Source organism: Borostomias antarcticus (assembly GCF_949987555.1).
Source record: "Borostomias antarcticus genome assembly, chromosome: 5".
NCBI classification, from domain to species: domain Eukaryota; kingdom Metazoa; phylum Chordata; class Actinopteri; order Stomiiformes; family Stomiidae; genus Borostomias; species Borostomias antarcticus.
This window is the reverse complement of record NC_140238.1, coordinates 6,844,649-6,869,913: the sequence shown is the minus strand read 5'-3', so window position 1 is coordinate 6,869,913 and position 25,265 is coordinate 6,844,649. Positions and strand designations below refer to the sequence as shown.

Below are 25,265 nucleotides of genomic sequence, written 5' to 3'. Positions count from 1 at the left end.
AAGAAGAAGAAGAAGAAGAAGAAGAAGAAGAAGAAGAAGAAGAAGAAGAAGAAGAAGAAGAAGAAGAAGAAATCTTTATTCATCACACAGCATACTCTAATACACATGCAATGGGCGACACATGGTAACACACACACACATGCATTTAGGGTCGCCGATGAAATGTTCTTAACCCATGCCTTCGACCTTCCCCCAAGGGCAGCCGGGAGCAAACATGGACACATGCATGGGCCGCGCCCAGGGACCAATCCAAGTGCTCCGGTCCGTCTCTGTCAGGGACAGACAGCGCTGACAATCTGTTCTTCCGCATGTTTTTCATATTGGGTTCCTTATGGGGAAACCCTTGTGAACACGGGGAGAACATGCAAACTGTGAAGCGACAGTGCTGAGTACTACGCCACCATGCTGCACTGTGCTCTCCTTCTCTCTCTCTCTCTATCTCTCTCTCTCTCTCTCTCTCTCTCTCTCTCTCTCTCTCTCTTGTGTCAGTTAAAATCCTGCCACTCCTAGAGTTACTGTCCCTCAAGGGAATAACAGGAGTGGAAACAAATGTTTGCCAACCCCAGGAACAAAATGCCTGTCAGGCTGGTCGATAACTTTTTAGATGAGACTTTGCAGAACTTTTCCTTTGACGGAGTGGCATGGATTGTACCAGCGGTGTCTGCGTGCTCTCAGTGGACGCAAAGAGAACCGATGTTGGTAATATTTGTTCTTGGGTGTGGGGTATTGCTTTAAAACTGTGCTCTGCCTTGGTAAGCAGGCCCTCATTGCAGTGTGATATACATCAGTATTCAGAGCCAGACACCGAGGCTTGTTGAGAGAACTATTTTTGCCCATGAGAGCCCACTTCAGATCCTTCACTGCAGAGAGGGGGCTGCTGATACAACAGTATGCACACGAGCGCTCGAACCACCCAATCAGAGCTCCTCTCTCCCTCCCCAGCCTAACGACAGCCATCTGCCTCTTCGCTGTCTCGATTGTCTCACCGTTCAGGGCCCATTCCATTACAGCCACGGAGGGTTTGGGGGTTTTGTGAATCTGTTTATGTTTTATAATGGCGAGAATCCCCTCAGCCTCAAGAGTTTGAGAGGCTGACTGGAAGGGAAGCGTATGAAAAAGAAACTAGAACAATCCGCCTCAAAACTAACTAGAACTGTTCAGGTCCTTTGGGTTAGTAATCTTCAAAACACCTTTCTTCACAGAGAGTTTCGGCTGCAGTCTGGAGTTGGAGACTGGATTTCAGCGCGCGCACACACACACACACACACACACACACACACACACATACACCACGGGGCTCATAAGGAGGGAAAAAGTTAATTACTGAATGAAAATGCAAACACAGGTGGGGGCATACTCAAACAGAGGTAATTGCACGAGGCACCTCTGTAGTATTCAGCTTTTCCATCTGCCTGAGGTAAAATCTTCATATCCACACTTCTTCAACGTGATTAGAATTCATAATTTACAAATGCGGTTGGACTTTGAACAGTACAGTTACGCATGAGATTAAACGTATTCCCTGGTTGTAAAAACACATGCTTAATTTCCGTTGGATGTTATGATAGCATGAATTATTCTGTTGAAATCATTGTGTCTGTATGAAATAAACTACTTCCAAAACGCATAGCTGCACACACCTCAAGCAGCCAGAGTCAAGCCGTATATGAAAGTGATGACATGAAGAAAAGCTGAGCACACTGACACAATTATTCTCTCCACCTCCCCAGTGGAACTGACGGAAGAGTAATTATTCTGGCCCGTCGCCAAGTGGAATAACAAGTTTTTCATCGTTGAAGGAGTTTCAGTTAGTGTGTTTTTCTTTTCCCGGCGAAGTAGCCAGTCTGGGGACGTAGCGTAAGAAAGGCGGTCTGTAGACAAGTGGCACGTCGTTAGGAAGAGTACAGCTGGCCGTTGTTGAGCATCGCACCATCCAGCTGACAGATCCTTCCTGTGACTGTCAGTCTGCCAGCACGGATATAGACCAACTACGCCAGGAGCTACGCCAGGAGCTACGCCAGGAATCTTACCGTTCAGAGACGATAGCATACACTACCTGCGCAGATAAGCCCTGGAGCTCGGGGTGAAAGAGTGTCGTCTTGACACGTCTAGCCCTGTACCTAAAGCCGTGAACAAATCTCCATGAGTGCAGGTGAACAGCGCTGAACACCCCCCCCCCCCCCCCTCCCCTCCACAGCCACTCACAGACTAATGTGTGTCATCCCCGTGAATGGCTTCCTTTGTGTGTCCACGCAGCTCCGGCACGTCAGCGTGACAATAGAACACAAACTGGGAAGTGACAGAAACGGGCCTAATCCCCAGGCATTGGTTAGACAAACACGCAGAGGGTGTGAAGGAAAATGCCAATTTAATGATGAAAGCCCCGTTCCATTCCTCGAAGAGAATACAATTACCGCCAATAATAGAGATTGAAGCATTGGTTTAGGCTTCTCGGTTAGGGGGGTGAGATATTCATTTGTTGTCAGTTTGGGGCTATTATTAGGACTTGGCGTCTCGGGCATGTCGATAGGAAAACACCTTGTCACGAGGACTGCTGTTTCCCTCCTGCTCGGCTGGTTGATTTCTTCTGGCTAATTGAGACGTCTAGACATATTCACCAGAATCTCCCAGACAGAACTCCTCCAATCTGGTGAAGGAGTGCTGACCACTAATGCACTCACTGACTGTAAAGAATGTTCTTTCTTGTAGGGACTGCTGTGCTTATCGAGAACGGCTCTAATGGCCATTTCAGCACTTTGTCTCTGAGGAACAATGAAATACTGCAAATGGCCTTGTAGTGTAGGTACGCCACAGTGAAATGTTTCTGCCGGGTCCGAGGTGTGCTCATTACAGATAACTGCAATACACAATTTACAAACCACAAAAGAAGTGTCAATCTATACAGTATCAAGATAAGATACCGGTATGGATGGATTATGTACATGCTATATATAAATCCATATAACTATATACGTATTGGGATGCTGTTTGCACTGGGGGGGCAGTTCTCCCCAGGGTTGTCAGGTACCCAGGTGGGGTATCCCCCGGGCCTTTCTGTGTGGAGTTTGTATGTTCTCCCCGTGTTCGTAAGGGTTTCCCCCAATATGAAAAATATGCGGAAAAACAGATCGCTACTGCTGTCCGTCCCTGACAGAGACGGTCCGGAGCACTTGGATTGGTCCCTGGGCGCGGCTCACACACGCTGCCTACTGTCTGCTCCCGACTGCCCTTGTGGGAAGAACGATGGGATGGGTTAAGAGCAGGAGAAACATTTCATCTGCGACCTTGATGCATGCATGCGTGTGTGTGTGTGTGTGTGTGTGTGTGTGTGTTCCCTGTGTCGCCCATTACTAAACGTGTTGAGTCAAGTGCACTTGTGCGTGCCGCATGACAAATAAAGAATTCTTCTTCTTCTTGTTGCTAAATGTGAAAAAGCACATCATTCATTCGCATCCAACTAGTAGTATTCAACCTCATGTCAGTTGTTGACTGACACAGACACATTCACCCACAGGGAGTAGAAAGCAGGTCATTTTGCTTAGACTCCTGTCTAGATCCACCTGCCTGAGCAAGTCAGGACATGTACGGCGAGGCATGGACTAATCACCGCTCAGCACTCCTGGCCCTCTGTCTGCACAACCACTTACAGGACAAAAGAAGAGCTACAAACCCAACCCTATTGTCATGTTACGGACGCAAATATGAGCAGATTAGGCTATCGGCAACAGTAATTTTTTCCATCTGCATATGAATGGATGTCATTAGCGTGAAGGGCTGCAGAGTTTTTCTAGTTGGATTTAGCTCCTAGAAGCTGCTGTTCCCCCAGATCGGCCTGTCCTCACAGCCTGTCACAACACTCTGGGAGAGCAGGAGAGAGGGAGGGGGGGAGAGAGGAAGGGAGGGAGAGCAGGAGAGAGGGAAGGAGAGAGGGAGGGAGGGAGAGAGGGAGAGAGGGAGGGAGGGAGGGAGAGCAGGAGAGAGGGAGGGGGGGAGGGAGGGAGAGCAGGAGAGAGGGAGGGAGAGAGGGAGGGGGGGGAGGGAGAGAGGGAGGGAGAGCAGGAGAGAGGGAGGGAGAGAGGGAGGGGGGTGGAGAGATGGAGGGAGGGAGAGCGGGAGAGAGGGAGGAAGGGAGAGAGGGAGAGAGGGAGGGAGGGAGAGAGGGAGAGAGGGAGAGAGGGAGGGAGAGAGGGAGGGAGAGAGGGAGGGAGGGAGGGAGAGCGGGAGAGAGGGAGGGAGGGAGAGCGGGAGAGAGGGAGAGAGGGAGGGAGGGACAGCGGGAGAGAGGGAGGGAGGGAGGGAGAGAGGGAGAGAGGGAGGGAGGGACAGCGGGAGAGAGAGAGGGAGAGAGAGAGGGAGAGTGGGAGAGAGGGAGAGTGGGAGAGAGGGAGGGGAGAGGGAGCTCAGGCCGCACCGACACACGGAATGACGAGAGAAGCCCGTCGGGTCCACGGCTGCTCGCCGGGACTTTCCTGAACAGCAGGAAAACGAACATGGAAGTGAAAACAGGCACTCTGAGACGTGATTTATACTGTTTTGCTCAAGGGTACCGTGGCGTTCGTCTGAGTCTCTGTCTACATGACCCCGCACGGCTCCAACGTAAGGCTTTTACTCCCACTGCGGAGCATGAGTAACAGACCAGCAATAACAATCCCCACTGCAGTGGAGCTACACTGCCAGCTGTAATAGATCTTTGATATATTTATGAAACTGGGCGAGTGGAGGGTAGCCACGTTTAGCATAATGTCAGAGGTGATTCTGCTTATGCGTTTTAGAGTTGGCTGCTTTGTTCAGTTCATTCGATGCAGAACGCTGTAGCAGGGGAGCAGAGTTCAGCGCTATTAGATCACGTCAGACTGAATCACACACTATCAGCGCCTCCTGCACCCGGAACATGAAATTGAGTTTAGCAATGATCTGATTTAAACACACATGCACACACATATACACAGGCATACACACGCGCGCACGCACGCACACACACACACACCCAACTCCTTTATCATATGTAAATGCAGTGTGTGAGATGCAGAAGCATGCTCTGTCCGTGCTCTGGGTTTGATTGTGGGACTCCGGGGTCAAAGGGTAACTAATTGTGCGCTTCACGGAGGTCAGCACCAGTGTGGCCTTCTGCCAGGCCGGTGAAACGCCACCTGAAGGTCTGTCAGGAAGACTAATGACCTCTGACCTCTCCTCTGATGACATCGACCCCCGGACTGCCAGCGCGGGCCATGGCCTTGTCAGGGTCACAGAGAAAGGGCGACATCACAGCTACCTGCTTCCTCGCCATGATGGGGATTTCTAGCCTGTTTACTTATAGAACGGCCGTCTGTTCAGTTATTCATGAAATATCAGGGACAGCGTTAAAACCAGCAGAGAGGGATCCCATGAAACCAGCAAACTGATGTTGAATGAGGCTCATGTAGGAAAAAATCTGTGTAGAGATTCTCGGTCGCAAACAAGTCAACGTTCGACCTCTAAAGCCACGTAGATCCGCCAAACGGTCAAACGGCGCCGCGGAAAGGGGGACAGGACCGCAAGGGTCACCGGCGCAATCTGGCCAATCTCTGACAATGGCATTCTTGTGCAAGCAGCCTTTTCAAAAGACCCCATAAACATTCTCGGCGAAAGCTTAAGAACCACCTATCTGCATTCCACAGGAGTACCTCACAGCTATACTGACGGGCTGCCAACTCGCAGAGCAGAGCAGGAGATGCTTATCATGCGTTCCCACCAGTCAATAATTAGCAGCTGTTAGTGCAGCGTACCTGTCTGTGCCTTCTCATTGGGCCGGATGGGAGCAGACGCCAGGCTATTAGTTCTTATGCTCTGCTGCGGCAGGCAGCGCCGTACTGCTAGGCGAGCTCCCGGCCTGGAATGCGCACATACCCGTTTACGAGAGATGCCGTCATCAAGCCCCGGTCGCAGCGGCCTCCCCACCGGATATATAGGCGTGAGCCGCGGGGTCGTCATCCCGTCGTAACGGATTAACGAATAGGAGAGATGGGCTTCATGATGAAACAATAACAGAGGATTCCGCCATGGAGGAAAAGGTGTTGTGTGCCGTAGGTCAGGGGGTCCCATCCGCAAGAGAAAAATGATTAACGAAATTACCGGTGTGGGGGGGGGGGACGTTTCCTTTCCTGAACAGAGGCTGGAATCACACGAGGCTGCCCGGGATGTGGCTCCAGCTGTGGTGGTGGGGGGGGGCTTCATCGTCGAGCCGCCCCCCCTCGCCGCGCCGGGAGGAAGAAGCAGCCAGAACTGTGTCAACAGCCGAGAAAAGAGTTCGGCCGCCCACGCTTTGCAAAAGTGATAAAAATAACACAGCCCAAGCGTCCCGCCATGGGTCACGCCCTCCGCTGGGGGGGCGCTTTCCTGGCCGGGCGGGGCGCAGTCGGGGGGGGGGGGCCCGGACCTCCAGCCAACTCACATCAATGTAGCACTTTCCTATCCTCCCTTTCGCCAATGTCACTTCCTGTTTTGACAGGAAACAGGAGGTGATAACATACTCTCGCAAACAGGCAGAGGTTACCTCAGAGCTGCCGTGGCAGCAGTCCCCCAGGTGGCAGAGGGGTTGTGTTTTCCTTAGGAAAGGCTCACACATAAACACGTACACACACACACACACACACTAACATATACAGATGCTGGCTCAAAAATGAACACACATGCTCACATGCAGACGGAGACAGCTAGACGGAGATAAACACAGACACACAGACACACATACCCACACACACACGGACACACACACATACGCATACCTTATACACTTGCCTTCGAGTTCTAAATATGGACCACCGGTCAGGTTTCCTGAGCACAACACGAACACCGTCCAGCGGGCATCAAACATCTGGCCGCCTCGCCGCCAGGGGCCAGGGGGAACAGGGCCAAGACAAAGCAGGGGCACAAACCACACAACGCCCAGGAGAGGACGAGATGAAAGCTATGGCAGTCGCTGCAGGGACCCAAGGACAACTTATCAGAGGGAGAGAGAGAGGAGGGGGGGGGGGGTGTGTGGACAGGTTCCGTCTCTCGTCCGGGCCTCTTTCTTTTGGGCGGGGGGTGGGGGGGGGGTGCCTTTCATGTTGCCAGGAAGCGCCTCGCAGCGAGACACAACAAGAGCAGTGACGGGGGGCATTATGGGGCTTTTGTTGACGGTGCGAGAGTGTCAGCAGAGCCGGACACTCCCCCAACCCCCCCCCCAAACCCCCTCCTCTGATGTCCCCCCTCCCTGTGTTTATGAGCTAGTTAAGCATTGTTCAGCTCTGTCTCCAGAAGGAACCCCTGCCTCTTTCACCCACACAGAACCACCATAACCTTTCAATGGCTACTGTAGGCTCTTTACAGCTGTGTGGTGGACGTCCCCTATCTACAGCTGACTATGCCACTCTTTAACAACTGAGGCCATTAGACTTTATCTAACTCATAAATGTAGAATAAAGTAGATGACCCTGCAAGGGTACGGCGAAGGCAACATTGACGATGGAGGTGTGTGTGGGTGTGAGAGAGAGGGAGAGAGAGAGGGAGAGGGAGAGAGAGAGCGAGAGGGAGAGATAAAGAACTGACACGTAGGGCGAAACAGAAAGAGTGACATACAGAAAACAGATGGTAGTGGATCGCGTTGACGGTTCAAATCCAGTTCAAACAGGGTCTCATGTCTTCAATGACCTGGGCTCTTTTATTGGGAGTTCAAGTGTGTCCTCGTGTGACCCCTCCATGGGAAGCCGGGGGCCAAACCAGCCTCTTAAGAACAAAGACTTGAAGGCTGGAGGCCCCGCATTGGACGGGGGGGTCAGGAGATGGTCACTATGGGGGGGGTGGCCCGCGTCTGAACCTCAGGATATCCTGACGTTCGTGGTACCGCTGATCGTCAGGTCTGCTTAGCAGCTTTAAATACATGTAAGTGGAGAGGTATTCGGAGGAAGACGAGAGAGAGAGAGAGAGAGAGAGAGAGAGAGAGAGGGGAAAAGATGGAGTATAGAGTGAAGGAGTTCAGGTCCAGCAACACCATGGAGGAGAGAAGAGTGGAAACAGTTAGTACAGTAAGTACACAGTATATGATTGATATCACTGATAAAAACGAGTAAATGTTGAGTTCAAGTCCAGCATTTCTAAGTATGACTAAGACCTCCCTTGGAAACCGAAGGAGCGCTTAAATTCCAGGCTGAAGCTCAAACAGCCAGTAAAACACTGTCCATAAATAAAACCACGCAGTTAGGCTTGACCACATAATAGTTTTACGGCCTCCCTGGCTGTCTGGACCTGCAGTGGACATCGGTAAACGACCCCGGTGTTGTAAGACCTGACTCCCACGGCTCCAGGGCTCGATGGGAGGGTTAGGGTTAGGCAGGGGGGGACGAGTGTGGGACCCAGCCCAGGGTCAGGGTCTATGGCCGGGCAGAGCAGAACCCCCCCCCAGCCTCCATCCTAACCCTCTGCAGTAAAGCGGGTGCAGGAATCCATCAAGGTCACAGGCACAGGTGTTCTCCCCAAGAGCTTCCCTCCTACTCACGGGGGCATCCGAGCAGGGGAAGCATTTCCACGTTGCACGGACACGTTCAAAGGCATTCCAGCTATGTTATGCTTGGTGCGTACGTTTTTAGTGCGGTAAACAGCGTGTGTCGCGCAGCCCGTGTAGCGATATTCTACATCCTGCTTCGGCGAGAGACACTGAGAACAGCGGCGAACAGTCTTGTCGACGTCCGTAGCAATCTGCCACCCATGTCATAGAGCACCTTTATTTCAACCGCTCACAAGCGTTACAAGCCAATGGAAAGGCTTCCAATACCATGTCCAAAATAAACTGTGGTGCACTATATGCAGGTCGTTGAATGACGTCCCATTAGGGTGGGTAGGGAGGTAATTAGGGTGTCTGTGTGTGTGTGTAGTTGTGTGTGATTCTGGTGTCTGGTGTGTGTGTGTGTGGGGGGGGGGGGGGTAGCTGGTGGGGTAGGGTATGCAGGGAGAGGAATGATGAGTGATGACAAAACAGCTCAACACTTCCTGTGCCAGGGCGTCGCGCTCTCTCACTTACACGACAACCTCGCTCTCTCTCTCTCTCTCTCTGAAACGAAAGCCGTGAATAAACACACGGAAAAATACACGCACTCTCTCTCTCTCTTCGTTTATTTCTCTCACACAGACACGCGCGTAGACGCTCAGCGTGAGAGCGGGACAGCGCTTAGCTGGGGGTCTGCGTGGCGAGGGCTGAGTGTGAGAGTTCCCGGTGATGAGAGGGGGTCGTTCACAGCGCCTGGCTGGTGGGTTGGTACTGAGCCAGGAGGGGTGGCGGCTGAGCCCGGAGGGGCCGACTGGGACTCGTAAAGAGAGAGATGTGATCGTAAGGGCCCTCGACGCGGTGGAGAGGGAATAGAATAGGACGCGGGTCTCCAGCATTTTAAGAGTTGCATCATAAAATGAAGCCACAGAGACAGAGGAGATGTATAAAGAACCCCTTCACACACACACAAACATATACTGTACACACACACACGCACACACACATACTCACACACATACACACACGCACACACACGCTCTCACACACATACACACACACACACGCACACACACACACACACACACGCTCTCACACACATACACACACACACACGCTCTCACACACATACACACACACACACACGCTCTCACACACATACACACGCACACACGCCCACACACACTACCTGCGTCAACGCCTTCGCCGCCGCCAGAATGAGAGTATTTATAATCTGTTGATCCTGTCTCTCACTCGCATGTCTCTGCCAAGCTACTGTTCAGTATCACACCCCCACCCGGTACCAAGCTCCGCAACAGGTTCATCTCAGGATTCATTCCCCGCCACATCAACAAGGGCACGTCTCAGCTCATCCTGGCCAGGACTCCTGATAAAGGGCTCTGGGAGATAATGAAGATCGTTTTTTATCAAAGTCCAAGGCACATTCAGACGCCCTTTGAACCAACAAGCAGCTGATTTAAAAGAATGAAGCGTGATGGAAGATATTCTATTATCCTGTAATCTGACACTGCTATCAGTGATATTAAGGATTGGGGGTTGTCAAGAATGATGTCATGAGTGTTTACTTAACGTATCATCAATTTATGATTGAGCATTTTATTGTACATGGTGCCTTTATCTTGTACAAATAACAAAATAGATACTATTAGACATAGACATAGACGCCTTCAGTCATTTTAAACTGTTCACCCATGTAAGCAAAGAAACACACACAAACACACTTTCTAAATGTCCCGCTTAGTTAAAGCATAAAAATACACTCATACTCTGCGAATGATCCAGGAACTATAATTGCCAGCTATAATTGCTTGAGCCCTGAGCAGCGCAGTCACCAGAGAGAGTGCTTTTGACCAAAACAGTTAGTCACTTAGTGTAAAACACAAACACACAGGACACACAACAATTGCGCAGACTGCGTCTGGTGAAAACACATTGAAGAATGAAGCCAGGGTTGGTTGACATCTTCTCTGTTGTTTTTAATGCATTATTCAACTTGTGTTCGTTCTGAGGGGAACGGTGACAGTGAGCGAGAGAAAACAGCTATTGTGTTTTATATTATCACCTTCTGCAGGAACATTGCTCAGTTATATCACTCTTATTCAGACACACAGACTCATACACACAAGCCAACCCATGACCTTGATACTGAGGGGTAACAAAATAAATGTTTAGGCTTGTTTGTGTCAACGTCTTACCATAGAGATTACAGCACAACCAAACTTTAACAGGCTGTATTGGTTTCTAATGGAGAGGTAGACAGCAGGCTCTTCCGTCTCGCTGATGTAGAGCACTGTTGAGGATACGCACTTGTGGGAAATCCGTCCCTTTCCGTCTCACCCTTAGAGAGACCCCCAACCTCTCAGCACGTCAAGCGTGTGAGTAATGAGGGCTCACACCCAGCAGACAGGTGTGTGTTCCCCTGTCTATCAGGAAGCCGGCTGGTACCTGAGTCAGGAGATGCCTTCGGCAGTCCGAGGAGAGATCCAGCGCAGCGGAGGTGAGTCACGCTCAGCCTCCTCCGAGGACAACTCTGCTGAGGCAGCATTCAGACAACTCGGTATTCCCATCACACACACACACACACACGCACACACACGCACACACACGCACAAGCACACACACGCACACGCACGGACCCAGCTGGCGGAGCACAGTCAGGACGTGGGCCTGTCACCTCCATCCTGGTCTGCGTTTACAAACAGAGCCAAAGAGCAACCGTGAACATGTTGAGGACTGCCAAGGCCCGTGTATCAGCGCAGCGCAGTGTTGAAACAGCGGCACGGACGCCATTAAATAAAGATATGACCATGACCCGGTAACTGTATATCACTTGACTTTAAATGTCCAGGGGGAAGCCAAGTGTGTGTTCATGAGCAAAGTGTGGGTGACCGAGAGAGAGACTCCAAGGCTTTTAAATATGCTCATTCCCTCTCTCCCCCCCTCTCTCTCTCTCTCTCTTTCTCTCTCTCTCTCTCTCCCTCTCTACTCATAAATGCACATACACACATCATTATACACTCACTCATCCCTGCTCATGAAGAGAGAGAGAGAGGGACGAGCAAGCATGAAATGAGCAGCGGTGTGAACTTTGACTGGCATTTTCTCGCGCGGCGTCGTGATTTACGGGGGCGCCGTACATCAGGGCGAGCTCCCCACAACGCAGGATATGTCGGCGCATACCAACGAGGCGTCGTACAGCAAATTAGCACTGCGGCGCTCACGTGCAGTAACCTACACAGCGTCACACGCACGCGAATCGCCAGTCCGTACAGACGCGCGCGAAGTTTCCGAAGAGGACTATCCGGAATTGGCAGGTGAGCCAACGGCGCAAAGCCAGGCTCCGTAAACAGATGTCCCACTTGGGAGGAAGGAGGGAGGGAGGGAGGGGGGGGTCAAACATGGCAACGTCAAATCCAGATTATCCGCCGCGGACTCAGCGATCCCATGTTTGCTCTGAGAATAGCGGCCTCGCCCAGAAGAGCCAGGGAGTCTTTACTGGCTGCAGATCCGTCTTGGCAGGGACACACAGGCCTGGCGTTCTCTTTCAGCACGTCGCTATAAGGCTGGTGATTTGTCTGGCACCACAAGGCCTGCTGTCATCTTTTAGTGCTCTTTATGGAGCCGGAGGGGGGGGGGGGATTACCTCAAACTGAGCCCTCCTCTCTGCAGATCGCCTTGGAAACACATCTGATGCCCTGGATCAGTCCCAGTGATGGGCTGCAGTCAGTAGACAGCCTGACTGCGGTGAATCTCAGTTCATTATTTGATTTGGATCGCGCGCGAACACGCACGAGCACACACACATGCGCGCGCGCACACTCCCCTCTTGTCAACAAGTCAGGCTGATTAATTCGTACAGGTCACACTTCGCTGTTGTTTCCATGGCCTTTCCTCGTTGCCATTTCTCCTTTTGTCACCGTGTTTTCGCGGCCTACCGCAGGTCTGCCACGCAACGCACCGGTCTGTCAGGCTGGACCGCGCCGCCATTGTCACCATCCGCTCCGGGCTATTGTAGCTCCTGAGCCTTCCCCAACGATGTTGACCGAAACAAAACAAACCTCGAAACAACACAAAAGTTAAACACGTTCCTGTCGAATGCCTCTATTCACTGAAACCAGTGAAAATGTCTCGTTTCGTAAATAGACGGTGTGAAACATATTTGCGCTGCTGCTCCCTTACAGTTATGTAAGTGACTCTGGGTTTGTCAGAGGTCCTCACGTTGAGCGACTATTGGACAGGCGGAGCCGGCTTATCCCACCATCGTGTACTACGAGACGCCGCAACCGCGAGACCCGCCCCCCCGGCGCTGAGCGGCTGGCGGGCGAGCGCCAGGCACGACATCTGGAACGTTCCCTGCGTCCGGTGGCATGCGTCAGTCGGCAGCAGTGGCAGCAGATAGGGCCAGATGGCCAGAACAGACCTCGCCTGGATTTCAGAGCGTGTAAATCGGGCGCGTGTCAGCGGAGGGGAGGCGGGCGGAGCGGCTCCTGTCTCGTCTTGTCCGAGGCCAGGCCGCCGCAGAGCGCTGAGGAGAGCGGAGGAATGGCAGCTATTCCGGGTGGAGCATTCCTGTGCGTCCTCAGACAGATTCCACCTCCCTCTATCTCTACCCCCCCCCCCCCTCCTCGATTATGAAAAGAGCTGAGCAACCCTCCTATGTACTCTCTATGCAGGGTAGAGCAGCCCTCCTATGTACTCTCTATGCAGGGTAGAGCAGCCCTCCTATATACTCTCTATGCAGGGTAGAGCAGCCCTCCTATGTACTCTCTATGCAGGGTAGAGCAGCCCTCCTATATACTCTCTATGCAGGGTAGAGCAGCCCTCCTATGTACTCTCTATGTAGGGTAGAGCAGCCCTCCTATGTACTCTCTATGCAGGGTAGAGCAGCCCTCCTATGTACTCTCTATGCAGGGTAGAGCAGCCCTCCTATGTACTCTCTATGTAGGGTAGAGCAGCCCTCCTATGTACTCTCTATGTAGGGTAGAGCAGCCCTCCTATGTACTCTCTATGTAGGGTAGAGCAGCCCTCCTATGTACTCTCTATGTAGGGTAGAGCAGCCCTCCTATGTACTCTCTATGCAGGGTAGAGCAGCCCTCCTATGTACTCTCTATGCAGGGTAGAGCTGCCTGCTTCCTGCCCCCCCCCCTTTTGAGTGGCCTCTTCCTCTTGTTGTGGCCGGACAAGAGCAGAGTCCGGGGGCACGTTTGTGGGGTTGTGGGGTAGGTGTGGGAGGGGGGGGGCAGACTCAACAACACATTATTTTTTCTCCTCACACGGTGCACACCATCCTCTGTGCTCGGGCTTCCCTCGGCCTGCGGGAGCCTTGCGAGGGCGAACGTTAGAACCAGCGTCAGAGCCCAGCGAAGCGCCGCGCAGGCGTGTGCCGAGCCACCGGGGGGGGGGGGGCGATGTCAGAGAGCGTGTCCTCTGCCGGGGGCCGGGGCGGGGCCGTGATTGATGCCCGCGTCCCCCTCCGCCGTTTGACATCAGATTATTGCTCTGCAGTTTAATACAGCACACACACCATAAAGCACCACCCCCCCCCCCAACTCCACCCCCCGGCTTCACTAGGGAGGAGATGGAAGCCAGGCAGGCAAGGCCCCCACTGCCCCTCCCTTCCTCCCCCACAGGCAGGGCTGTCCCTCAGCACGCTCTGCACCAACCCCCCCCCCCCCCCTCCTTCCTCCGCGCGGGCACTGCTCTCCGCCTCCTCAGGACCCGGGGCTCAGATATGGTCAGCGGGTGAATGGGATCGTGCGGTCATGCTCTGTTCTGTCTCCCCGCGGGTCAGCGGGCCATCCATCCATCCCGTCCGTCCGTCCGTCCGTCCGTCTGTCACTACAGTGGGCCTGGCAGTGTGCACCTGTTCCAGCGGCCCCGAAACTTTATCCCATAATAAACGTCAGGAGAGCTGACAGCAGGGTCAGAGGTCAGTCAACAAAGGTAGAGGGAACCCCCCCCGGCAAGCCTGAGAAACTACAGGTAGACAGGTTCTCTCTCTCTCTCTCTCTCTCTCTCTCTCTTTCTCTCTCTCTCCCTCTCCTTTTCTCTCTCTCACTGACTCTCTCCTGGTCTCTCTCGCTCTCTGAATTCATATATCTCATGTCAGTGCATCCCTAACCCTGATTATGTCCCTTACAATGGTGATGTAAGGATCTCGATATACTCCAGTTTCGTAAGTCTGTATGTACATACGCAAACACTATGCCAGGCATTACTCACATACTCCACTGCATACTTAATGTCTAAATGAATTTTTAGAAGCTCTATCCACATAGGGAGACGTGCACAAAGGACGGACGCACCAAACGAGCGCAGGACACATGGCAGCCATTATGCGTAAGCATACACGTACTTAGAATGTAGTATATTTAGGTGTAAGCTGTGAAACATCACCGGGGGTGACCGTGGTGAAGCATCTGAACAGCAATGGTCCAGATGGGTTGTTGTCAATGGCAACCAAGAAATCACAGTCACCTTGATGGAACACTTAATAAGACTGTGGATGGACAAAAAACTGTCTACAGCACTGACAGGCAATTGACAAATGAACAAATAAACAGCATAAACAAAAGTCATTACCATACAAAGTGTCGAGACATAAACCAAAGCAAACACAGTTCAAACAATGGTGGCCACTTTCTGTCCAGGAAACGTATTCAGTGATACAGTGTTAAGCTATTTCCTTTTCACTTTACCTCAGGAAGCCAGACAAAAATATGAATATTACTTGGATGGAATCAACCTCACCCGTACTAAGACCTTTGAGTGGACAAAAAGACAAATTAGTAACAAAATGTCACATAAAAATCAACAACTGTTCCAACTTTCTCTCACAAGGATGTCTCCACTGCCAAATCCATGGAATTTGCATGAGGACAGTGTTTAATTTCAGAAGCACAAAACATAAGTCCCTAGTGGTTAGATAATGTTACTGCAATCACTGGCCAATGCACTGTACAACACAGGCTGAATAAAACCTGCATCAGTAGAGGTGATACTGACGATGGTCAAATGCTGCTGCAAAGTTGACATGCAAACAGATCTGTAGCCAACCTAAACCAGCAGGTAATATAGCCTACACCCTTCCAGTGCATACCAATGGAGAAAGTAATTCATTATCCGCAGGTCTGTTAAGTCACTGTGTGCAAACACCAATAAAGCACTTCATTCACCAGTCCTCAGTGCCAACTCCGTTCCACCCGACTCTCCCTGCTGCCCTGGGGGCCTAAACCTGGGTCCCTTGTGACCTCTGGCTGGGTGCCAGGGGTCAGGAGAGAGGCGAGGACCACTCGCCACTGACCTCCACCTCCAACCGTTCAACTTAATCCAAGTCCTCAAGCACCTGCGGGCCACCCATCTCTGTCAATGATTCAGTGTTTAGCATTCCAGCTCACGATGTCCACTCTGCATTCATATATTCATTGGTCTAAGTATTTACGAGTGCCTGTGCAGGACCATTGGCGACAGTGCACATCCTGTTGACCTATTGACCCCCCGCTACACCCACAATACGCGATCTTATCTCTTCTAGCCATCAGCTGATCAGCCCAACAGCAGAGCTGCTAAACCCTACCCTCACCAAAGGCACACAAAGCACACACAGGCCCAAACCAAATCAGCACATTGGTTGCATAGTCTTTAGAACGCAGTGACTGACTGGAAAGATAGGCAAGAGAGTTTCCCAGGCATCTTTGTTGTTTAATGAGTATTTAATTAACTAGACATATAGCTTCAGGGATAGAGGCAGAGTGCTGATAATACCACCGCTTGCATATCTCATACACAAAAGCCAAGCTGTATTTTCGTATTCTTTCTCTGCAGACTTTTTGCTCTCCCAGGGTTTGGGTGACAGGGAGATGGATAGGCGTTTCGGATGCCGTATCAGGTGACGCTCCCCGTTGTCTAAACTCCAAGCAGGGATTTAAGATGCTGCTGCAGGGCCATGGGTGAGGAATTAAAGCCCCTCACGGCCCACAATAGTGCCAGCTCCAGGGCTTGAGGAAGGTAATAATGGCCTATTGTAGTCACAGGCAGCCCTCTTAACTTTTTCATGAGGCGGGTGACAGCGCTGACAAAAAAAAACCCTGTCTTGGGTCTCTCATTTCCTCACGGCGTGGGGGCAGATATATAGAGTAACCCTCAGAGGCATAGGAAGGCAGGAAAGGGATCCTTGGTGGGATGAGACCAGACCTGAGCCCAGGTGTACGGCCTCTCCATGGCTGCCGAGTGTTGACAGATCCCCTGATTATGGTACAGAGTAATTGGCTGCTTTGAACCCGAGGCGAGCCTGCGAGCGATCGCCCCCCCCCGTCCCATCTCACCACACCGTGCCTTCATGTCCAGCCCACATGAAACACGCTGTGTAATTGTTGCGCCCAGACTGTCTGCTGTTCGCTCTTGAAGTTTGCATGTCGCAGGTTTTTAATTATATTAATCAAGTACGTGAGATGGGTGAAGGTCTTTGATTGGGGCTGAGGTGAAGTCTGCAGATACTCAGTGTCTCCACTCAAATTTCTGTCCTTTAGGCGACAGACATTTTCCCAGGGCTGTCAAAGTGTGTCTGTTTAATACGTCTCGAAGCCACTGTATCTAGTAGCTGTACTATAGGTGCTTAATCCACTCAAAAGCTGAATTAATTCCTCTGAGGGGTACAGTATCTGACATGACATACCATAAGTGCTGTAAAGTGGTACAGGACCGCTCTGCGATAAATATTAAAACAAAAGACAGGGAGACACGAGAGCTGCCTCTCTGGAAATTAGACAGGCATTTAAAACCAGCGAGCGTGAAAGCAGGCTAATTGCTGCCAGTGGACGTGGCGGGCAGCAGCCGACCATAAAGAAATCATCTGTCACCTTCATTGTTCTAACGCTGACCCTGCGTTTCCCCTGACAACACCTCACGGAGGCGGCCGCGGCGACAGCCACGGTCCTTCTGGCCAGCGGCTGACTGATGCATGGCTTCATTCTACGGTGGTATCAGTCCCTGTGGTACAGTCTCTTAAGAGAGGCCTGCGGTGGGTCTTTCTGGGACGAACAGGAAAGCCCCATAGAGGCCTCTTAAGGTTTTACTGGTTTTACTGTGGGTTTCCCCCTGTGAACTTTCTCTCCCACAGCCTTCAGCACAGCTCACTCATTCAACCCACACTGTCTTCCTTGAATGCATCCGTTAGCCGTTGCTACTGTACTCAAACAATACGTCTACTGGAAGGGCAGAGCAGGTTGGGGGGGTCTGGGTAGCAGGCTGACTTCCTCCTCACAAAAACGGGACGACAGGCGGATAGGGGGAGGGGTGTGGTGGTGGGGGGGGGGGGGGTGTGAGACCTCCCATAAACAGTCTGCGCTCTCCCTTTCCCAGGACAAACTCAGACACAACATCCAAATCCCCCCCCCCCCGCCCGACCACAGCAGCAGGTACCGCCGGATCCCTTCAGATCTGACGCCAGGGCTTCCAACAATGGTAGCACAGTCACCTGGCTCACCTACCCTGACCCCCTCTCCCTCTCTCTCACGGGGGAGGAAACCCCGCGGAAGCGATGGTGCGCGTCCGCAGCCTCCCCGGACCCTCCAGGTGAGCGGCCAAGGCTCCGCCAGGACAATGGAGCTCTTTCTCCTGCAGCTGGAGAAATCAATACCCTGACCCGAGCCAGTACTGTCAGAGCCGGCCAGCCCTGTTTATCGCCTCGGAATTAGGGCCCAATTTAGCCATCAACATTCGCATGATGGGAAAGGAGGGACGGGGCGGGGGGGGTGGGGGGGGGGGTCCTCCTCACGTGAACCACCATACCTCCACACCTGGGGAGGACCACACAGAGAGGCTGGCTGGGTAGGGGTTGGGGGTTCGGGGGGGGGCTTTTCCCATGGAAATGTGGTAGGTCATGTGAGTGGAAGGAGCAGGTTCCCCTAATACCTCCATTTGGATCTGATATGGTTACACTCCGCCACCAGAGCCCAGACCACATACGCTGAACACTCAACCGGAGGGAGAACCCAGAAGCCAAGTACTCCAGAGAGCGGTCCCTTGTGGTGGGGTGGGGTTTGGGGAGAAGCTTTAGGGCTTGTAATCCAAGCTGAGCAGAAGACCTTCTCTGAGAAAGGACAACAAAGCAGAGTGAAGCCCTGAGGGGCAAACTCAGCCAGCGACAACGAGCCAGGTCTGCGGGCCTATATTTAACAGTGGTGGGAATTGTGGAGCGGACCATACAGGAACACTTTCAATGCATGGCTAAGGTCAACTGGGACTTAACTTCCTCTTCAGACTCCGCCGCTGGCTGTTCACTCATTTTCTCCTCCCCCCAGTCCTACCACCCCCTCTCCCCAACAGCAAAGTAATGAGATAAGCATTGTTTAGCAAAACAATGGGCCACTTCCAAAGACCCTTCAGTCCCAGACACTGAGTTTACACGCTCATAAACAGTGGTTGTGGCTACAGGCAGGAAAAGCAGACTTCGCAGGGGTATTATTATTCAAATATTTTACCCAAAGATTCTCAGGTTTTCAATACCCCCCGGAGGACAGTACTTGATGCTCTGTCATCTCTAGACATGGCAACAGTACAACAGGTCTTAGATTTACAACAGCAAAGACTGAATGCTATAATAGGCTACCTCAGGCTGGAGATATACAGTATGCTTCCTGTCAAAGAGCCAAAAACTCTTCTGCTATCGTGTAGCCTACCCATAATGGAGCAGACACAGCTCGACCACAGGTATGCATGATCTTGGTCCTAATCCTGCAGGACCACGGGAGGAGAGAAGGACCCAGCACCTGGCGCTACTATGTCAACAGAGCAAAATATCCCCAAAATATACACACTCCTCTTTCCCTGTCATTAGCCTACTCGGCATACCTCAAATAGAAGTTTTGATTTTATGAATTAAAGTGCCTCACAAACCTTTAGTGAACTTGGGTCTGCCAAAGCGAGCGCTTGCTTCTTCAGCTCTGAGACTTTCATCTGACATTGTTGGCACAGGCTTCCCAGTCTGCCGTCCCTCCGTTCCGACTCGGGGATGGTCACCGACCCTGCGCCCTCGGGGGGTGGCCGGCTGCTACATCGCGCGTCCTCCGCAGAGTGAAGTCTTTTCCTGGGACTCAGATCGAGAGAAAACTGCGACTCTCCGCTGGGACAGCCCTCCACCTTTGCCATGAGAAAATAACTTAGATTAGAATTCAATTATTTAATTTCACAGCGGTAAAAAGTTCGGAGCAACAGGTTGCTGTTATAGCTACCTATAATATGCGCTCTAGCGCAGCTCTGAGAGCTATCTCGACTTGTTTGTTGAATACCTTGACAACCTGCTTGCCACCAGTTATACGCAAACAGTACCATCAGTCTCATCAAATGCGCACCACAGAAAAGGGTGTGCGGAGACAGGTTATCAGCTTACACCGGATCACTTACAGTTCTATAAACACTTACAGTAAACCTGCGGTTGTCAAGGTCCCGTCCATGAGTTGAATTCCCCCAAATTGAGTTCATTCTCCAGGGTCTGTGGATACTGGAATAATTCTCATGCACACTGCTATAGTCTGTGGAGTTCTGAATTGAAGAGTCAAGCCACACGTAGGCTACTTGTCACTTTAGCTAAACACATTTGACTCTAGTCCACCACTTCTAAATCTATCAGAGAGGAGACTAGTAACCCATTGTCGTAAATGACACCGGAGCTGTCCCATCTCATGACGATACAATCTAGGAAAAGTTGTGGTCCAGAGTGCGCTTTGCTCTGCGCTCGGTGGGCGGTGATACACTTTTTGTAGGCTACTTGGGTGGGGTTCAGATGAAAACTTTTTTGGAGAGCAAAGGTGTATTTATGAAGCAACTAAATAAACCCGAATAAATAAATAAATCTTCTGTGCATGTAGGCTACTTTAGTCTTAGAGTAGAATAGAATAGAATAGAACAAAATAGAATAGAAAATAAAATAAAATAAATTTGAAGAGATAATTTAATAGAATACAACATTTAAGCAATTATACAGTAGCCTAATTACTTGGCAAATTATGTGGATTATCGGTCGACATTTTGTTAACGATAATGTGTTATTAGCCTACGCACAGTCAACTGTTGCCTCTTTCCTTCACCAGAGAGCTTAACAGCCAAGACGTCTCGTTCTTGTAACTTTGGCGCCATCATCCGGTGGATATAAAAGTTACAGAACTTCCCAATATAGCCTACATTATTTCGGCTAAATGTTTAATTTATACATTTTTAATATTTCATGTTTATGATGTAAGTGACGGCAGACACATGATTTGACTATCGAATATGAGATGCTTTCCCTTTCCCTACCCTCGTATGACCCAGATGCAGACTATTTTGTCTGTGCAGACGGCTGGATTTACGCTTGGCAGCGCAACTGGTAGCACATTAGGCTATATTCTACTAGACAGGCTTAATATTAACCCAATAGGGTCAATTCAGTAGGCTACTGCCAAGCCCCGTTTGTGCAATTTCACAAGCGAAATAGCCTATATAGCACATGAAACAGTAATCTAATGATGTGTATTATTATTTATTAATTGTATTATTTTTTCTGTTAGGCTACAGCAAGCCTGTAGGCTTTTAATGAAAATATCTAAATGGAGATCACGGTCATAACAAATGTAGGCCTAATAATCCAAACACAGTACTAGTATTAGCCTATCTATATTAAATATTTATTAAGGTTTTAGCCTCAATGTAGAAAGTAAATCGGCTGTATGCCTATAATGTTGCCTACCAAGTCAATTACGCCCAGACGTTATTTCAGCTTGCGGGCTATATCTGATAAAGCTCCATTGACTGCCCAACCTCAAGTCAATGTCCTATTATGTAGTAGGATAGAACGAAATAATAATGATTGTCACTTTTCAACTTTTGGAGTTGAGTAGACGACAGACTCTAGTGGAAATGGTGAAGTCTGTAACGGTTCTCTCTCTCTCTCTTAATTTCAGGTCATCACTGCTCCGCTGTAACGGGAGACTGCAGCGCGAGTGAAGAGCGCGCTGGTTAATTGAGAGACACTGCATTGTTTCATTGAGAGACTGAAACCCGCCTTCAATTCTGTTACACTCCAGACTACTTCAAAATTGGTGAACGGGTTTGAATGAGACAATTTCAGGACAAGGATCCACCAAAGAAGTTGCTGATAAGCGCAGCAGCGGACTGTGGAGCTGTTCTTGGTCCTGAAAAGCGGACTTCAGGTTGACATGTATGGGCTGGGTCCCGGGGAATTTAACTCGCCACTAACAGATTTGTTCCACTGGGTAATTGTGCTAGTCGTTTAAAGAAGCCCATAACCACTCAGTGTTTTGTGACATTAGACTGGGAAGAACATCTTCCAATTATATTTTATGTGCCAAGAAGCCTATATACACCAGGATGCCCTTACCCTTGCTTTTCTCCTCAGAAGATGACTAGTAAATCCAAATATGATGTCGGAGTCCACGAAGAATGTTCCCAGATCAATGAGACTGGGGTTGGGCTTGTCCGCTCCAGAGGAGCCCGAGGAGTTTGGTAAAGACATGAGGGAATCGTTAGTATAATTCCACGCCCTGGGTTATCTATTTGGTTTTCACTGCCGTGCCATGAAATATTAGATCCTGAAACATCGCATGGGTTCAATCCAAAAGGTATTCCGGGCATCCAGCTACGCGGTCTCAGAACTGTCTCTCCATGGTTTGTGCGTAAAAATACTCTCCCCTTTGGCCAGTCCGATAAAACAATAAACCGATATAATCCACCCGTAATCCAGACGATTTACATCCATTGGGATACTTTTTTTCCCATCCTTGACCTGTCCGCGTGCCCGGTCTTTCACATTGCCGGTCGCGGAGCGAAATCGCATGCGCTCAAAGAGGACCACCTTTAGCTGTCCTGCTACGCCACCTCTATCTTTCTCTCTCCCTCTCTCTCTCTCTCTCTCTCTCTCCTCTCTCACTCGCTCGCTCACTCACTCACTCACCCGCCCAGCCTCATCTCCCTGTCAATCAGATGTCCCTCGCATTTACGGCCGACTGGAGAGCGGCTCTGGCTTCACGCCAATCCATACTGCATCCTCTATCCATACTACACCCTTGGAAATCAACACGCGCGACGGTTCGTGCGCTACGGGATTCCATGGTTCTTCAATAAACTGCAAGGAACTTGCCAGCTCTATTTCAGAAGGTGGCTAAACTTGTCTGGACGTCGTTTCAGATAAGCACTTATCGCCGTAATTAAAACAGAACCCAGTACCCAGAACATTCGAAGATGTGCTTTTAAAGCATTTTGCTTCAGGTTTGATTTCAGTCTTGACGTTCAGCACATTAGGCCTTTATTGGTTTTGCACTGAGATAACGCCATAACCTACGGGAATAGGCCTAAGCGATTACTTGAGACGACAAGGTGCCTTGACCTCACTACCTACTAATGATGCATGTATGCCTATATTGTCGTTGTGTTCAAGGGATTCTAATTAATGCATGTGAAGAGAGGACCCATCTCTGTCCTGTCTCAGCCCTCACCTTTCTGCCCCCCAAACAATCAAGCAGCTCGGATCTTTGTAAAGGGTCGCTGGCGTTCTAGAGGGCCAATAATTACACTCCGTAGAAAAGATGATTTACTGCCACCGACGCACCACCCATTCCCTACAGGAGGTGAGGGGCGCACCCCCAACCGCTGATGAAATTCCAAGGACCGGGTCCCACGGGGGTGCCTGTGCATCTGCTGCCCTCGCGCGTGTAAGGACATCGCTCTGGGCACCTCGTTAGCACCGTTCCAATATCTTACCCCTTCCGGTAACCTTCGCAGGTTCGCCACATCACTAGGCTTCACGAGAAACGTTAAGTAAATGTTGGTAATGTCGTTGGCGCACCGCTGAGATCAAAGGCAGCGGAGGCGTTCTGCACGTATAGGATAATCTGTGGATAGTGCTCTCATGAATGATTTATGTAGCAAACAACAAAGCAAATGGTAGGCCTATTCCCTACTGGATCATCCCGCCCAGCAGTAGGCCTACTGTCCGATTTTAAGTATTTTGGTCAGTGGGCCTACAGTACCTTCAGTAGGGTAGCCTACTTATAATATTGCACTAGGATAACTTGTCACAACTTTATTCGCTTTTTCAGTCTTAGGCTACACGCTTCTTTGAAAGAATCTAACACGGCTATTAAGGCTAACTCTGCAGACAGTGAAGTGTCAATTGCACCAACAAACAAACCGTGTGAAAATGATGGAATCTATTTTGCCCAGTGATTCAGCACCTTGGAGAGCGACAGCGACCAGGCCTGCGGCAGCGCTCGGAGGATTCAGCATGTAACATCATTCAGTAACACACTATCAGGATTTATTGACACATTTTGTAAAGTTTAAATGAACAGTGCCAATGAACAACAGGTATATTATAATATCTACAACAACTCGAGTAGCCAAAATAAAAGCAACGAATGAAACTTTGTTAAAACTTGTTAAAATTAGACCGGATCTCCTTGGAGTTGTCATTGAAACACAAGGGGGCAGGAGAGAGAGAGAGAGAGAGAGAGAGAAGGGGGGGGGGAGGGCGGGCATACCACAAGGTTCAAATGTCTAACAACCTGCATGAGATGTAACACAAGGGGGCAGGGGAGAGAGAGAGAGAGAGAGAGCGAAAAGAGAGAGAAAAAGAGAGAGAGGGGGGGGCATGTGCCTCACAGAATTCAAATGTCAACAACCTGAATGTGATTTAACAAAATTCTTCAAACCTTTTGATAGGCCTAAAATGAATGCAGTATAACTAAAGACTTGGCAAGGCTTCAGCACCCTAGGCCTTTCATCTTTTGGCTCCGTATTCATTTGTCTCGGCAGCATTTGTCCGCCTGGTCAAGTGGTCCTAAACATTTCACAATTTTGGCAAAGAACTGTTGAACTGTTAAGAACCACTTCACCAGAGAGACCAAACTTCTTGAGGTAGGCCTATATCGATGGCCACGCGCAGTCTTCTACGTGTTGCTCTCACTGATAACAAGAAACAAAGAAATAGGTTTACATTTTGAAAGATTTGTTGTAGCCAACTGTTAATCTCTTGATTTACAAATAAATCAGCTGATGGTTCTGCAACCTGAATAGTGAAAGTTGATACCTCGCCAACATTAGGCTACGTTTCGTTTGCTTACCTTGTGAGAGAAGTGTCTTGTGTGCCGTCCGTTGCTGAGCTGTGTGACTTGGGAGAACTAAAGCTCTTTATATACTGTTTGGGACGGTTCCTACAAGCGCCTCATTCAGCGAGGAATGAAGATCATGCTGGTCCGACCGGATGAGCTGGGTTCCACCGGCATCCAGGCCTGCCGACTACCGCCCTGACTACGAGGAATCATGCATTCATCAGGGAAATACTTTATCATGTGTATAGCATTATAATAATAAAAAAAATGCTAATCTTACTTCAATTAAAACGAGAAACATGATTGGAGCTGTTCAAATAGCAGCCTGACTACAATGCCCTGTCTATTTTTGTCATTTTATAGTGTGACTTTTGCCGTGGACAATCCAATAAACATCCCAGCATGTTGGGTAGCTCTGTAAACAAGTGAACTACATAATGGTACAGGTAATTATTAGTGCCATGGCTGGCCTAGTAGTAGGGTCTATATCTGGGCCTTTTCAAGGCAGGTCATTCTCATTAAGCCTGTCAAACTTGGCCATAGATATTTTTGGTATTAGGGTTATATTAGTATTATAATATTATTAATTATCATGATGCAAGTTAAGTTATGATTCTTGAACCATAATAATAAACACTTTT

General features: G+C 50.1%; 1 protein-coding gene across 1 annotated transcript in view; it reads right to left on the bottom strand.

The window, feature by feature from the left end:
• kif26ab (kinesin family member 26Ab) overlaps positions 1-5,287 on the bottom strand; it is a gene marked incomplete at both ends in the record, with an annotated part of 48,624 nt that extends 43,337 nt beyond the window's left edge. The window contains one exon of the mRNA XM_084438412.1: positions 5,186-5,287. Within this exon, the coding sequence (XP_084294538.1) occupies positions 5,186-5,287 (102 nt within the window). The remainder of the gene's footprint in view (positions 1-5,185) is intronic.
• Positions 5,288-25,265: the final 19,978 nt, after the last annotated feature.